General features: G+C 53.2%; 1 protein-coding gene across 1 annotated transcript in view; it reads left to right on the top strand.

Moving 5' to 3' along the window:
- Positions 1–12,911, top strand: part of ITGB5 (integrin subunit beta 5) — a 93,942-nt gene extending 81,031 nt beyond the window's left edge. The window contains exons 9-13 of the mRNA XM_024756490.1: positions 3,493–3,715; positions 7,503–7,606; positions 9,814–9,933; positions 11,272–11,438; positions 12,214–12,911. Coding sequence (XP_024612258.1) covers positions 3,493–3,715; positions 7,503–7,606; positions 9,814–9,933; positions 11,272–11,438; positions 12,214–12,309 — 710 coding nt within the window. The 3' untranslated portion in view covers positions 12,310–12,911. The remainder of the gene's footprint in view (positions 1–3,492; positions 3,716–7,502; positions 7,607–9,813; positions 9,934–11,271; positions 11,439–12,213) is intronic.
- The last annotated feature ends 1,879 nt before the right edge of the window (positions 12,912–14,790 follow it).

The following is a 14,790-nucleotide window of genomic DNA, read 5'->3' as shown; positions in this document are numbered from 1 at the left end:
GTCACCTCTCTGCCGTAGCTGCTTTCCATTGTCTTTGAGAGGCGATGAACCACCTGACAGACAAACTGGGGCCATCACGGGAGTGCCTGAGGACAGCACTCCAGTGGCTTCAGCCGTTTCACCGAGCGTGGCTTCTCTCCTAGTTTGACTTGCTGGGACCTTGCGTTGGACTTGGCAAATGTTTGAGGCCAAAACGCCACGTGGATAAGGACTTTCCGAGGTCCCCCGGCCCTCAGCGGCTCCCACCTGCTTGCCCACCCTCCTCCTGTGGGCCGGGGCGCTTCGTGCTCTCACTCACAGGTTCTTTGCACGGCGTTTCTTTCTTGCCACGTCCATGTCTCTCACGTGCTGTAGGAGGCTTTGAGGAACGGCTTAGGTCTTTGGCAGTGAGTCCCGTCCCTCTCCATGGAGCCATGGTGACCTTGGGTGAGTTGCCAGCTCCCACTCTCTCCTGCCCTTGACTCCTAACTCTGTAATTGCACCCCAGATCTAGGGGCACCCTCAACTGCTTTGACTGTGGGCTGGGTTTTGGAGCTCTCAGGTCTTCGTGATGTCAGATGTACCCAAGGCAGCTGGGTTTACTTGCCAATTAACCATCCTGGTGGGAAGTACAGAGCAGCTGGCACCTTTGCCAACCTCTCAGTGAGCAGCAGATCTTTTCACATTAGATGCCCAGTCACCATGGGGAGCAAGTTCTCCCTTCAACACATACACACACCCATACTTCACCCCAAATGAAATAATATACTACCTTCTCACCAAACCTTTGACACTTTGGAATGTTGTGCTAGGTTTTTATTTGGTTCATTTTATACTGCTGCCAAAAACAGAGAAGGAAGGGAAACAACACTCACCGTGTCAAGTAAAGCAGTCTCTCTGGCCTGAGTAGTGTCTTTGCTGTTTGTAAATATGGCACCAACCGTGCGTCTTACTTCCTCTATTTTTGCTTGATGGGATGGCATGATGTACAAGCCACTGGAGAGACCAGAGCTGTATTAAAAACCACTCCTCAGGTGCACTGATAACTGCAACTCACTTTGAAATGCATTTAAAAAAATATGGATTGATGGATGGATGGAGGGATGGATAGATGTGTGATAAAGCAGCTGGCTGCATACTGATGGTGGAACGGGGGTGGTAAGTGGACGGATGTTCTCTGTACAGCCCTTTCAACTTGGCTGCAGGTTTGGAATTGTCATAATAAAATGTTGGGGGGAAAATCACCCTGACAGTGAACCATTTTAATTTAAAACAGCCTCTTGACCAATGTGGTCCTGAGGCCGAGAGTTAGGGAGTTGTGCAGTTTGGATCCATTTCATTTGGGAAGACTTCCTGTGGGGGGTGGTTTCCTGCTTGCCAGGGCTGTTCAGGGATTGGTGCAGAGGAAGGGTGTGCAGGCCTCCCTCCCTCGGGTGAGTTGTGCTGTCTGCTGCCCTTTCCCTCCCATGCCCCTACCCCGCCCCCCCACACTGTGTAACCCGTGAGCAGGGGTGCAGCTCTCTCCTGTGGCCCACACATCACACGCCAGCTTCCAGGCAGTTAAATTGTACTCCACAGCCTCCTCCTGGCTGGGGTCTGGCTTTCCTCACCTCTCCCAGAGGGCTGCCATATGCCTCGGCACTGGCTGTGAAGTGGAAGGGTGCTCTCGCCCAGCAAAGTATCTGCTGGGGCTCTGTATCCCTGGGCTGTAGAGAGGCTGCCCCGCATGCGCGGGAGGGAGGGGAGGTCTGGCGGCTCCAGATGGCCTCCCTGCCTCCTGCAGACTCTAGGCTCAACCGAGCAGACAGGTTGGGGAGGGGGACAGGAAGGAAGTGGGGGTGAAGAGGCTCTCTGGAGTTAGGTCCTGACGTGAATTGTGGGTCGCACTCATTGGCGGTCTTAGAAGGTGCTGAGGTCCAACTACAAGGATAACTGACTCAGGAGCGGGAATAAAATGCAAGGCGCCCCTGTCTGATGCCATCCCCTGCCTGCCTGGTCTCCTGCTAGTATGTCAGTGGGTTCTCAGTAAATACAGATTCTTGGTGCTGTTGATATTAGCCTTAGCAAAACGGCATGAGAAAGGACAATATGCCGCAGTGATAGTATAAGGAAGGTTTTTAAAAATTAAGTGCCATCTGTAGCACTGCTTTCTGCCTCTGTTAGCAAAACATAGAGAATCCACTATCAGGCTCCTGGCTCCCTTGGAGGCTGGTGCTGTCCGTGCTTTTCGCTGTCCAGCGTGCACACGCGCGTGCCTGGTGCGCACACTTACTCAGTCCTCTGAGCCCAGCAGCTCCCCTGCCCTTGATGCCTGCAGAACCGGGAGGGGATGCCCAGCTCCTCCTCCCTGGCAGGCTGTGGAAAGGGTTCCTCCTGCAAGGGGGGAGCGGGGGCCCCTCAGCTGGTTCTCATCTGGATTAGGGCCTGCTCTGTCCTCTTCTCCTGAGAGGCCACGGATCCTGGAGTTCAGACCGTAGGCCCTGGAGCCACACTCCCCGGTTTGGGTCCGGGCTCTGCAGCTGCTAGCAGTCTGACCGTCAGCAAGCTGCTTCATCCTTCCGTGTGTCAGTTTCATCACTTGTGCGCGTGGGATGGTTGTAAGAATTCATCGAGTTCGTGCTGTAAAGCCTGACACGTGCGTAGCGAGTTCGGTGTTAGCCGCTGCCGTCCCCCGTACCTGCTCGTGAGTCATCCGGCTCTGGCCCGCAGCTCCAAGGCCAGAGCAAGAATCAGCGTCTCACTGAGACTGAGGGGCAACAACTGTGTTGGTTTCCTTCGTGGCTGTGTTAGGGTACCACAAATTTAGCGACTGAAAACAACTCAGATGTGTTCTCTTTTCTGGAGGTCAGAGTCTGAAATCGTTTCCTCTGGCTGAAGTCGAGGTGGCAGCAGGGCTGCCCGCACTCCTCGGCCTGAGGCCCTCGCCTTTTCCGTCTTGCAGGGCTGCACTCCTTGCATTCCGGGCTCCTCGAGGTCTCCTCCTCCATCTTCAGAGGTAGCAGCGCAGTATCTTGCTACTCCTGTCCGTTGCCACCTCCTTCTGTAGTCAGATCTCCCCGTGCCTTCCTCTCATGTGGACCCTTGTGGTGGCACTTAGGGCCCCCCTGGATAATCCGGGAGAATCTCCCCCATCTTAAAATCCTTCACTTAATCACATTGCAGAGTCTCCTTTGCCATAGGAGGTCACATTCACAGGTTCTGGGGCCATTAATCACGTAACACGGGAGACAGGAAGAAGCTCTCTGGTGTCCTGGGCCTGTGGCACGACTTGGCCAAGTTCTGGACTGACTTGGAGCAGCACTCAGGCCAGCCAGGCCATACGCACTGCCCGGGCGCCCTGCTATCACCCCGTGTCAGCACCAGGCCTTCTTTGTCTGCCCAGACGGCCTGCGAGGGCACAGTCGGCATCTCATTCTGTTGGATCCCCAGTGTCTGGCACACGGCAGGCGCTGGGCGGTTGGTTGTGTGTCCGTGTAAGCAGGCAGGCGCTGATGTGCCATGTGTGTACTTTAGGCCATGGCGACTGTCACTGCGGAGAATGCAAATGCCACGCAGGTTACATCGGGGACAACTGTAACTGCTCGACAGACATCAGTACGTGCCAGGCCAGGGATGGCCAGATCTGCAGTGACCGCGGGCACTGTGTCTGTGGGCAGTGCCAGTGCACGGAGCCAGGGGCCTTTGGGGAGACGTGTGAGAAGTGCCCGACCTGCCTGGATGCTTGCAGCACCAAGAGGTTCAACCCCAGCGTCTCCCCCAGACCAGGCCTGTCATCCGGCCGGTCAGCCCTCAGGGCTGGCCAGCCTCTCACCCCCCATCTCCTGCATCTTCCCCCCACAGACTTGCTGGGGATCGAAACTCTTACTAACATTAACTAGAATAGGGTCTTTGAAACACTGGTTGCATGGGGATTTTGTAAAAAAAACCGAAATCAAAACATAACAGCAACAAAAACTGTTACTCTGTTCCTAAACAAGTTTAGAAGTTATAAGATTACTTGAGTTAAATGAAATTAAACTGATTTTAGTATCAAAATTGCATCTTCTTGAGCCTTTAGTGTGTCAGAGTATTTTAAAAGGACATTCAGCATGCATCTTCCTTCCAAATGAATTTGACCTCCTGCCCCATTAACGTCTCCCAAACAATGTTTCACAGGCCCCCCCATATGGGAAATGCTGCTTTAAACAAAACATCATCAGAAGGTAAACTGGACAGGAGGGCACCCGACCTAGATAAGGCAAGCCAGGAACAAACTACAGTGGCTTTGGAATTTTCTGCTCCATTTGTACAGATAATGGAGCGGGCCTCTGCGCTGCTGCTGAATGCAGATTGTCCAGGCGCGGGTTCCAGGCCTCCACCAACCCAGCCATGGGGTTACAGTCCCCTGTTGAGCTCCCCACGGCTCTGCCCTTCACACTCCGCCAGAGTGCGAATGAGGCGGAATTAAATTGGGGAGTTATGCCATCGGGAAAGCAAGAGTGACAGTTTCTCTTGAATTTTGCTAGAGAAACAGCTGTGCCATCATCATCCTTGTCCTAAGGGGCCAGGAGGGAGGGCGCAGATAATCAGAAACAAATAATAATACAGACGTTGTTTCTCTTTGGCTGGGAAACGCAACTGTGCAGGTTTTTTTGGCAGATTTCCCTTCCAAACCCCTGGCTCGGGCTCCTCATGAGACGAGTTCATGCTCCCTGAGCAGCCGTGGCTGCCGGTCAGTCTGCACTCAGAAACGTTCTGGGTGGCAGAACCCCTGGTTGGATGTTTGCCACAAATAATCCAGGCGTGGGTAATTGAAAGCTGGCCGCAGATGGAGAGACAAGATAGACAGGGCCAGATTTTATTCTGTGTAATTAGAGGGAAGCCATGCAGAGTAAGCGAGAAGAAACACAGATCTGCTTTAGACCTGCTAAGAGCAGAGAAACAACAGAAATCCAAATAGAAACATCCCAGGGGAAGGAGGAGGTTAGGATCCTGGATCTGGAGCCCAAATAGCTGTGGCTATCTGAGCCTGGAATCATGGCCATTATCAACATCGAATGCCTGAGGGAGGTGCCCTACCCCCAGCTCTCCCACCAGCAGAACCCTTTTGAGTATGGGCTCCCAGACCTTGGGGCATATGAGGTTGATGGGGGCTGGTGCCAAGCTAGGACAATACACATGGAACCAATAAAGGCAGATCAAGCCTGTTTCTTTCCTTCTTCCGGAGCAGCAGGGCAATATAGGGTTGGCTTAGGTCAGTTAAAAGGCCTCTTGGGAAGACCACCTTAGCTTTAGACGTTTAAAGCATTCATTTCCAAGAAGACATAGACTTGGTGATTTGTTACCCATTAAGCAATACCAAAGGAGCAAGGAAAGAGATGCCGTAGGGGAACCTCACTCATCCTTTTTACTTGTCTCCGGGCCACACTGACACAGTCTCTTTCACAGCCTACTTGTCACTTTTTTTTTTTTTTTTTTTTTAAACAAAGTACCTTTGATAGTGCCTTACTTCAGGCTGTTTTTCTACTTGCTGCTTTGCTGAGAGCCAACAGGTTTTGAATGCCTATGTCCTTTTTCTTCTGGGGTTTCAGAGCAGTCAATCTCCACTTTCTAGAACTAACCAAACACGCTCTTCACCTTGGGTGAGTTCATATTCAGTTTCAGCTGATTTCAATTAACAGTCTCCCTGAGCAAAGTCTGTCTCAGCAACTTGTTTGTTTAAAGGCCAGACATTTAAATACGTGACTACAGTAGATCACAAGATTCAATCCAGTATGCGGAGCACCGCAGGTTAAACTGATTTGTCCACATGGGTGATTAGGGAATGTTCCCTGGAAGCGGCCCTGTGGTTTCATGACAACGGGGCATGCAGATGGAGGGCTCAGTGAATCCTAGCGGAGACCGGAAGCAGCCGCCTTTCTTTGCAGTGTGTTAATCCACGGGTGGAGGAGGGGCAATGACGTCAGCATGAATGACCGGAGCTGGAGCCACGCCCTCCTGGCGCCCAGCCAAGTCTCAGATGCCTGCCCGCTGGGGCTCTGGCCTCAGGAGAGGTGCAAAATTTACCTACTTGTTTAACTTCACAATGTTTCCATGAAGTCCTTACCAGGAGAGTGGGATTTTGTGGCCAATCCGAAGATAGTTGGATTCTTAAGCATATTAGGACCCTGGTAAGAAAGTCTTAACCTACTTTCCCTCCACAGTCTACTCACTTGCCCATTCCTCCTCGATGTTCAGAAAGTGGAGTAAGGACTCAGGGAGGGACCTGACAGAGAGGCAGGTACCTGGGTGCTGGAACCTGCTGTCACTGATTCCTCACTTACTTCACCTGTAAAATAGGGCAACTTGATGAAACGCTCCCAGCTCCCTTCAGGCCACAGTTTCTGCCCTGGAAACGTAGTAACTGGTCTCTCCATCCTGCGGAATTTTTAAATGATACTAATAAAGGCAATGCATTGTGATGGTACAACCCTCCATATTTTTGCCAGGGAGATTTCCAGACACGCAGCGCCTTTGGTCCCCACAGGCCTGTGGCGTAGGTTGGGCTGCTGTCCCCCCATGTGGCTGAGGCTCCCCTGCCCTCGGGTGCCAGGGCACAGAGGCAGGGAGGCAGTGGCCCTCCCAGCACACTTGGCTCTGGAGTCCTCACCCCATTTCCTGGGAAACCTCTCCTTTGGGGTCTCTCACCATCCTTGCCGGCCACCGAGCACCATCACTTCAGAAACTTTCTGCACGTTCCCCATCAGCTGGTTGTTTTGTTCCAACCCACTTCTCCCTGGAGTTCAGTTCTCAGCATCTCATCTATGCTCCCCCATCCCCCAGTCCCCCATAGAGGTCAGAGACCCTCTCTCCCCTCCACAACAAGCTTTACGGACCCTTAGAGCTTAGCTCCCCTGCCAGGTGGGCTCTATGTGGGAGCAGGAAGGGGGCCAGGGCCTGAGAGTCTCCAGGACAGTGGTTCTCAGCCCTCACCTTTACTCAGAATCCCCAAGAGCCCAGGTCCAGCCCCAGAGGTTCGGATTCCATGGGTGTGGTTGGGCCCAGGCAGTGGTGGGCCCACCCAGAGAGTTTAATGTGCTGAGAGCCCTGCCTGGGTGATGGTCTCCTGGTGGGGATCCTGGGAATTGGGGCCATGGGAGGGTGAGGACCCCTCTCGAGGCCAGGAACACTTTTTTATCTTCAGAAACTTCTTGTTTGGGGCAGACTCCTCAGTGAGGCATTGGATGCACCAGAGTGCAGATGGATTTGCCTCCTGGTATCAGAATTTGAAAGGTTTCCAGCCTGCAACTTGACATGTGTACCAGACATGCTTCTAAACCCACATATGTTCCTCCAAGAACCCTTGGGCTTCCCTGCACGATAGCAGCAAGAAGGACAGAGAAGAAATGTTCCTTGAGGCCAAACATCTGAACATGGGAGAAGTTAAAGCCTTCAGGGGCTTGCAGGAGGGCTGGGACCCTGCACTCTTGGGACATGCACTCAGTTACATGTGTGCAGTTACTACCCAGCATCTAACACCCACATTTCTTGTCTCTTTTCCAAAGAGATTGTGTTGAGTGCTTGCTGCTTCACTCAGGGAGCTCAGTTGACAACCAGACCTGCCAGAACCTGTGCAAGGATGAGGTGATCACACGGGTGGACACCATCGGTGAGTGTGGGGAGCGGCCCTGGGCAGCCGGCCCCTTCTGGATCTTGGCAGACGTGTAGAGACTTTCTCCCTCGTGGGGACGATCTTCAGGGCTGCCTGGCAGACAGGAGGGTAGTTTTAACCTTGAGTTAGGAAGCAACCTCAGTGTCCTTGGCTAGTCCTTGCTGGCTCCCCAAGAGGACTTGGAGTACCTGTGTTAGGTCATAGGTTCTGGGCTCTCCAGGGTGTAAGACCTTCCTGTTCTTAAGTTTCTGTTCCATCTCTGAAGCCTAGTCCCTTCCTACATCTTCTCCCAGGCTTCCTGAGAAGTTGGTATATTAGTTAGAATAAGTACTGTTAGCTGCTACAACAAACAAACCCCAAACCTCAATGACTTAACAAAATACAAGTCAGTTTGTCACTCACTTGAAGTCCAGTGAAGATGTTCTTGGTTGACAAGGCCTCTCTGTGCTCCTTCAGGAGCCCAGGTACCCTCTAGATTGTGTTTCCACCCTCCCCCGGGTCCTCAGAATTCTCTCCATTGAATCTGCAAATGGGGAAAAATCATGGGGGAGGTTTACATGGGTGGGGCCTGGAAGTGGTGCACACAACATCCCCCCCACCCAGAGCTCAGTCATCCAGCCACGTTTACTGCAAGGATGGCAGGAAGTGTCGTCCAGCTGTGCCCAGGAAGCTGGGAAACCATGTTTGGTGACCAGCTAGCCAGTCTCTGGCCTCAGCCCAGCGCAGCTCTCGCGATACTCTGCCCGCATTAGACGAGGCAGAGCTCACATTCTGTCCGAATGAACCCGGGATCGAGTGCTACCCTGGCTCTTCCTCATTCCTGCAGGTCTCCCCACTCCTTTTTCCTGCCTCCCTGATCTTGAGTGATGCTCTGGCCGAATCATGGCTCCTGAGGCTGCCAAGTCATGTATTCCGCCAACACATATTCATTGAGCACCTACTGTGTGCCACGGCTGTACCACAGCAGGGAGCCCCTGCCCCTCCCTCCCCAAATCCGGCCTCTCATGCCCGTTTTCCTGCCCTGCTTCTGTCTTGTGACCTGAGGTCTGGCTCACAGCAAGTTCTGCCTGCAGACATGGGGCCGTTGCCCCCTGACTGGGCACCCACAGAAAGATGGTGATGCCTCCCCCAGCCCACTGACTACTTACTCGCTCTGGAGCAAGTGCAGCTGTTCACACACAGCTGCCTCTCACTCTGCCCCTTTGTCATGAATCAGTTGCTTCACAGAGAAGATTCTGTCGTATTCACCAGTTATCCTTTTCCTTCCTTCCCCCAGGCTTTCTAATACCCATGCTCGCCCACACTCACCCAGACCAGGCTTAGGATTGGGGGCCGAGAGCAAAAGCCCAGGCCTCCGCGTCTGATAACCACTCAGAATTGTCTGGTTCTAGGTGGAGACTCCTTCGAGCAACAGGGTCACAAAGGGCAGAGCTAGAAAGCATTTCATGTCACAAAATAGCCCACAGTTGTCACTCAGGACCAGTGGGTCATTCCCTTACCACCCGCCTCTCTCTTGCTTCACGCCCTTCCCCGCTTCCTTTCCACCCTGGAAATCAGTCTAACCCCGTCCCGGGGGAGGCTTGGAATGCAGATGGTGCTTGGTGGGGCGGAGCTGGGGGGAGTGGGGTTGGCGATACCTTCCCCTCAGGTAACAGCCGCGTGGGGATGGCAGGTACTGAGGCAGCTTGAGGAAGGGGGCTTCTTACTATGAGGAGCGAGGCCAGCGGTGCGCACCGTGGGTGGGAGGTGCAGTCTCTCATCCACCCACCCTCCTTGCCGCGTGGGTCTTTTTGGTTTCTCATCTCAGGCAAGCGCCGCTGCCTCCTGGCCTCTGCAGCCAGCTCTCAGCCAGGTAGACTCAAGCCTGAACTCTCAGGCCTCCGCAGACAGCAGAATGGCCCTTTTCTTTACCCAGTTCCGTTGCCCAGTCCCACCCCAGCAGTAGTGCCCCCTCTCCTTTCACCCCAGTGAGCCTGTGGAGGCCTCCCTCGCATGGAAGGGAATTCACGTCCCCAGCGCAGCCTAACTTAGCGCTGGGCCTGCGTTCTTGATGTGAGAAATTCATTTTTAAGGTCCAGCCTTCCCTTTAAGCCTCTCTGCACCCCCTTTTCTCCTTTGTGGGGTCCTGGCTCCTCACCCGTCCCTTAGCCGCTCTGCATCACTCAGAGACACACTCAGGACATTTCTGCTTGGTTTTCTTCCAGTGAAAGATGACCAGGAGGCTGTGCTTTGTTTCTACAAAACTGCCAAGGATTGTGTGATGATGTTCACGTATGCAGAGCTCCCCGGTGGGAAGTCCAACTTGACAGTCCTCAGGGAGCCAGGTGGGTGAGGGCCACTTCCGTCTGCTCCCCCTGGGGGCTCGGTTTCTGATGCATCACCCGTTCTCTCCTCACCATCCTTTCCAAACTCCAGAGAGAGGAGCGATACAGTCCCATATAAAGATCAAGATCTAAGGTCGCCTCTACCTGACTGCTAGAGTTTAGAAGAAAGGTGGTTGTATATATGGGGACCCATCACGGGGGCGGAGCTTGGGGGGGCATGACTTGGGGGAATGGGAGTTATAGGAGGATAGTGCCCTGCCCTGGGGGAGTGTCTCATCTTGAAGGAGGGGACACAGGGGTGACAGTAAGCACAGAACACACTTAGCCTACATGGCTAATGGTGGTGCGAGCGTGCAGGGCAGGTCTGGACCATCAAGGCTGGGCGTCAGGAAGCATCTGGGTACACACAGCCCTAGCCGGGCTGCTGCTTCCCGGAGTGGAGTCCTAGAAGGGCAGATGGAGCGCTGGGTTGACATTCCTGCAGGTGCCATGCCTCGCTCCCTGGGCCCCTGAGGACGGCACGCTCTCATCTAACAGGGGCAATTCTGCCCCACGCTCTGGGCCCGGGGACCAGTGGCCCTTTTCCTTGGGGTAATGAGGGTTTCTAGTATGACCCCTTTCATTCTTCTCTGGTGGAGGTTGCCGGGGCAGAGATGGGCGGTGCAGAAAAAGATCTGCTCTCTTCCTTTCAAAACATTGCAAACTGTTTTTCCAAATGGGGCTAGACCACATAATGTGCCTTCCCTAGGCCAGAGGCAGAGGGAAGGATTGTGGTCCTAGCCCAGGATGCACGCCTGTAAGGATGAGGCTCTGTTTCCAAGCGCTGTCTTTGCGGTTCTTTGAAAATAAGCACATTTGCTCCAAAGGCTCCACACTAAGGGCTTACAAGTGTTGGCTGGCCCCCAGCCCAGCCCTTGTGGAAGCAGCTTCATGAAACCTCCTGCCGCCCAGTCTACTCCTGAAACTATTTACGGGAAAGCTGAGACCTGGTCCAGCGTCCTGCACGGGAGGTGGGGCCGGGCTGGGGCGTGGGTGCTTCGAGCTGGGGAGATGCAGCCGTACACACAGCATGTGGGAGAAAGTGGAACAGCCACCAAGGTTCTCCTAGACTTTGCCATTGACTTACTGTGTGGCCTTGGAACAGTGACCAGTTCTCTTTGAATCTTCCACTTTATGTGCATTGGAGAAACCTGCCTGCCACCCAGGTCTCTCAAAAGCAGTGTGGGGATCTCAGAGAATCCAGAGAAGGCCTTTGGGGAGAGCTGACGGGCCTAAGGTCGGGGGGTAGGGGCACGGTGATGGCGGTAGCTTTGCTCATCATGCCCTGGTCCCCTCCAGAGTGTGGAACTGCCCCCAATGCCATGACCATCCTCCTGGCTGTGGTCGGCAGCATCATCCTGATTGGGCTTGCGCTCCTGGCCATCTGGAAGCTGCTTGTCACCATCCACGACCGGAGAGAGTTTGCAAAGTTCCAGAGTGAGCGATCCAGGGCCCGCTATGAAATGGTAAGCCAGTGGGAAGTTGGAAGTAGAAAAAATGTCAAGCTTAGCGGTCCAGCTGAGTTCAAGCAGAGGCCCACTAACGTCTTCGGGATTCAGAACAAAGAAGCGAGGACTTTCCCGGTGGTGCGGCGGTTAAGACTCTGCGCTTCCACTGCAGGGGGCTCGGGTTCGATCCCTGGTCGGGGAACTAAGATCCCACATGCTGCGCCGTGCAGCCAAAAAGTTAAAAAGAACAAAACAAAACAAAAAACACGAAGAGGCGAAACCTGAGAGGTGGTGTGTGCCCAGTTCTGGATGCCCTGCACGGAGCCCCGCAGCAGGCCCCGGTCGGGAGGCTCACCGGCAGAGGCACTCGCCACAGCCTCGGCAGGGAGGCTGTGTCCAGCGGTCCAGGAGAGGGTCCCACGTGCTCACAGTCTATCGCAGTGTCCGTGTGTGTCTTATCTCCCCAAGCAGACTGCACGTTCCTGAAGGACTGAGCAAGCGGGAGCACCCCCTGAATCCCCAGTGAGTGTGTTAAACCTGCAAGGGACTTCAGAGACCATCTAACAGACACGGCCGCTTGTTTCAGAGATGGAGAGAGAAAGCTCAGGGAGGGGCGGGACCGTCCCAGGCCGGCTTAGAGGAGCCAGTCTTGCAGCAAAAGGCTGTTGCCTTCACCCGAGGGCGGGGCCCACTGCCTTCCTGGGTGACTGACCCTAGAAGGGCCTCCAACCCTGTGTGTGCGTGAATGAACGAATGAACTAACACACGTCCTCTTACCTCCTGTGTTCTCTAGGCTTCAAACCCTCTGTACAGAAAGCCCATCTCCACACACACCGTGGATTTCACCTTCAACAAGTTCAACAAATCCTACAATGGCACAGTCGACTGATGGCTCCTTCCCCTCAGAGGGCTGGAGGGGCAAGCGGTCAAGCCGGAGACGGACACGCTTTGGACAGCTGCTCGGCTTGAGCACGGTTCCCTGCACGGCCAAGCGCAGAGACCTTCTGGTGAGCCTGGGCGAGGAGCCCACACAGGAAGGTGCCCGGCCGTGCCACCTGGCCACCCCTCCAAGCCCGGCGACAGTGCTCTAGGCTTTCCTCAGCACCTCCAGCTTGTCGTCCCAATGAACTGCTGAGATGCGGGCCGCGTCTCCCTTCCGGGAGGGCTGGGCCTCCAGGCTGGCCAGATGAGAAGGCTCTTGGGAGTGTCAGAGTGAGTAAAACCCACACAGTCTGGCTTCGCCCCTGTTGATCTTTTTTAAATGAAATAAACTGACCGTGCATCTATGGTATAGTTCCGATTCCTGAGAATTACCTACCTGGTGTCTCTGCCTTGCACGTGGGTGTTGGTGATGGGATTACTGAGACGCCTGTTGAAGGCACATAGTTTGCAGATGTCAACTTTCTTCCCCTGTCTGTGTTTGTTTAGTACTTTTGTAACAAAAAGGAAAGAGATTTTTTGGGATTGAAAGTAAAGATTAAAACCAAAAGATTTTGTGTTTGCCTGACACTCTTTACGACGTGCACGTTCCTTCCTGAAGTGGATGGTGCCCCAGTGGGGATTGAAATGGCTGAGTACTCACTCAGGGGACGCCACACAAGCCAGTCCAATACTCCGGACCAGGGCTCATCACACGGGGCTCTGTGCGGTACCCAGGGGGTTACGCGGGGTGGCCCTAGGTAAGCAGGTGTCTTTGGAGCCTCTGAGCTTTTACTTAAAGAAAAAGTTTAGGCTGGAAACCGTGAAGACCACCCCTCTGGCCTCCCTGCCCTGTTCCCAGGTGCTAAGGGTCAAGCTGTGGCTTCCACACACAGTCCCTTCTTGCACATGATTATTGACAACAGTTTCCTTCCAGTGCCCTCCCCAGCCAGAGTCCTGTGCCCCAAAGCACAAAACCCATTTCAGCTGTCCCTCCCTGCAGGGCCCTTAAGTCCCCTCTGTTCTCGTATCTGAGTCAAAAGTTATCTGGGAATAGGAATCCCTCGTTTGTAGAAGAGGGAACAGATTGTTAGAGAGGGGCAATGGCTTTCCCACGTGTCACAAGGCTAACTAATGACAAGCTGGTACAAAGAGCCAGGGCTCAGGTGCAGTGCCGGCTTCCTGCTACCTGCTCCTTTCTGTAAAGTCTCTTTCACTAATCACTTTGCTGCTGCTGGCATCACTTCAAGGCTATTGGGCTTTCATCCCAGATTCATCTGTTCTCTGCTTGGACCAAGTTCCCTTTGCTTCATTTTGGCAAACACTAAGACAAATGCCTGTCAGTAAACAGACTATTACCTGCAGCAAATATGAACAGATTCCGTGTTTCCTTTGTCCTGTGTAATTAGGATGAAACAGAGACCTTGTGACTTGGTGAAGCTGCCTTAAATCCTTTTTGGAGTAAAGCCAAATGTAGATAAATATACAAAATAGACACATGGTGGTTTTGAGACTTTCCTAAACTGAGAAAAATAAGATTTCGGAAGAAACTTTGGGTTTCTCTTTTGTTTGATTGCGGGTTTCCTGGTGACACATCATTTACTTGCTCGAAGTCTCATTTTCCATCAGGCAGCTCTGTAAGGGCACAGCGTTCTTGAGCTACGGACAGAAAGGATGAGTTGCTCCAGGCTTCCCCCGGATGTGGAAGTTAGGGCTGTTTCCTCGGTGACACCAGATGGCTGTTGATGGAGCTGTCGCTGACAATGCTCTGCTGCCCCCTGCTGGAAGCTCTGGGAACAGCTGTTCGGAGACCTGACTCCTGAGATTCTGACCCAGGGTGTGGTTCCCTTACTTCTTTCCTCTGGTGATTTGGCCATGCCCTCACCGCCCCCCCCCCCCCCCCCCCCCCCGCCCCCGTTAACACAGGTAACAGAGCAGGTGGGTTGCAAAGCTCTCTCAAACCGAGTGCTGATAGGCATTTTCTTTCGTTGCTGGGCTGTGGAAGCACACAGGTGGGAGTGACCTCCTCCTTGTGTGGCCGCAGGGACCCCTACAAGGAGCACCTGTTGGTCTCTGGAAAATTCTTTCCTCGTATCTGTTTGGAAAGATGATCAGTAATGTGCTTGTTTGTTGGAAAGGAAGAGTGGGGAGGGACTATTTACCTTTAAAATCAATCTATGTTGATTTAGTACAGATTTCCAAATGGTACTTATTTTTATTGATTGATTTTAACAATTTACTTTTCTAATGCAAAAGTACATGGAAAAGGTGGAAAATAAAGAGGTCATAAAGAAATAAAAACACAGAGGTAACGACTCTTGCCCTTTTTGGGGACTACGTCTTGGTCTTTTTTTTTCTGTGCATATGTGTGTAATTTTAACCAAATCAGGATTATGCTGTCACTCTTTTTTTTTTTTTTTTTTTTTTTGGGTACGCAGGCCCCTCCCTTTTG

This window comes from Neophocaena asiaeorientalis, unplaced genomic scaffold (assembly GCF_003031525.2).
Source record: "Neophocaena asiaeorientalis asiaeorientalis breed wild unplaced genomic scaffold, Neophocaena_asiaeorientalis_V1.1 scaffold22, whole genome shotgun sequence".
Classification (NCBI taxonomy): domain Eukaryota; kingdom Metazoa; phylum Chordata; class Mammalia; order Artiodactyla; family Phocoenidae; genus Neophocaena; species Neophocaena asiaeorientalis.
Note: the sequence above shows the minus strand (reverse complement) of the source record. Positions and strands in the feature narration are given on the sequence as shown.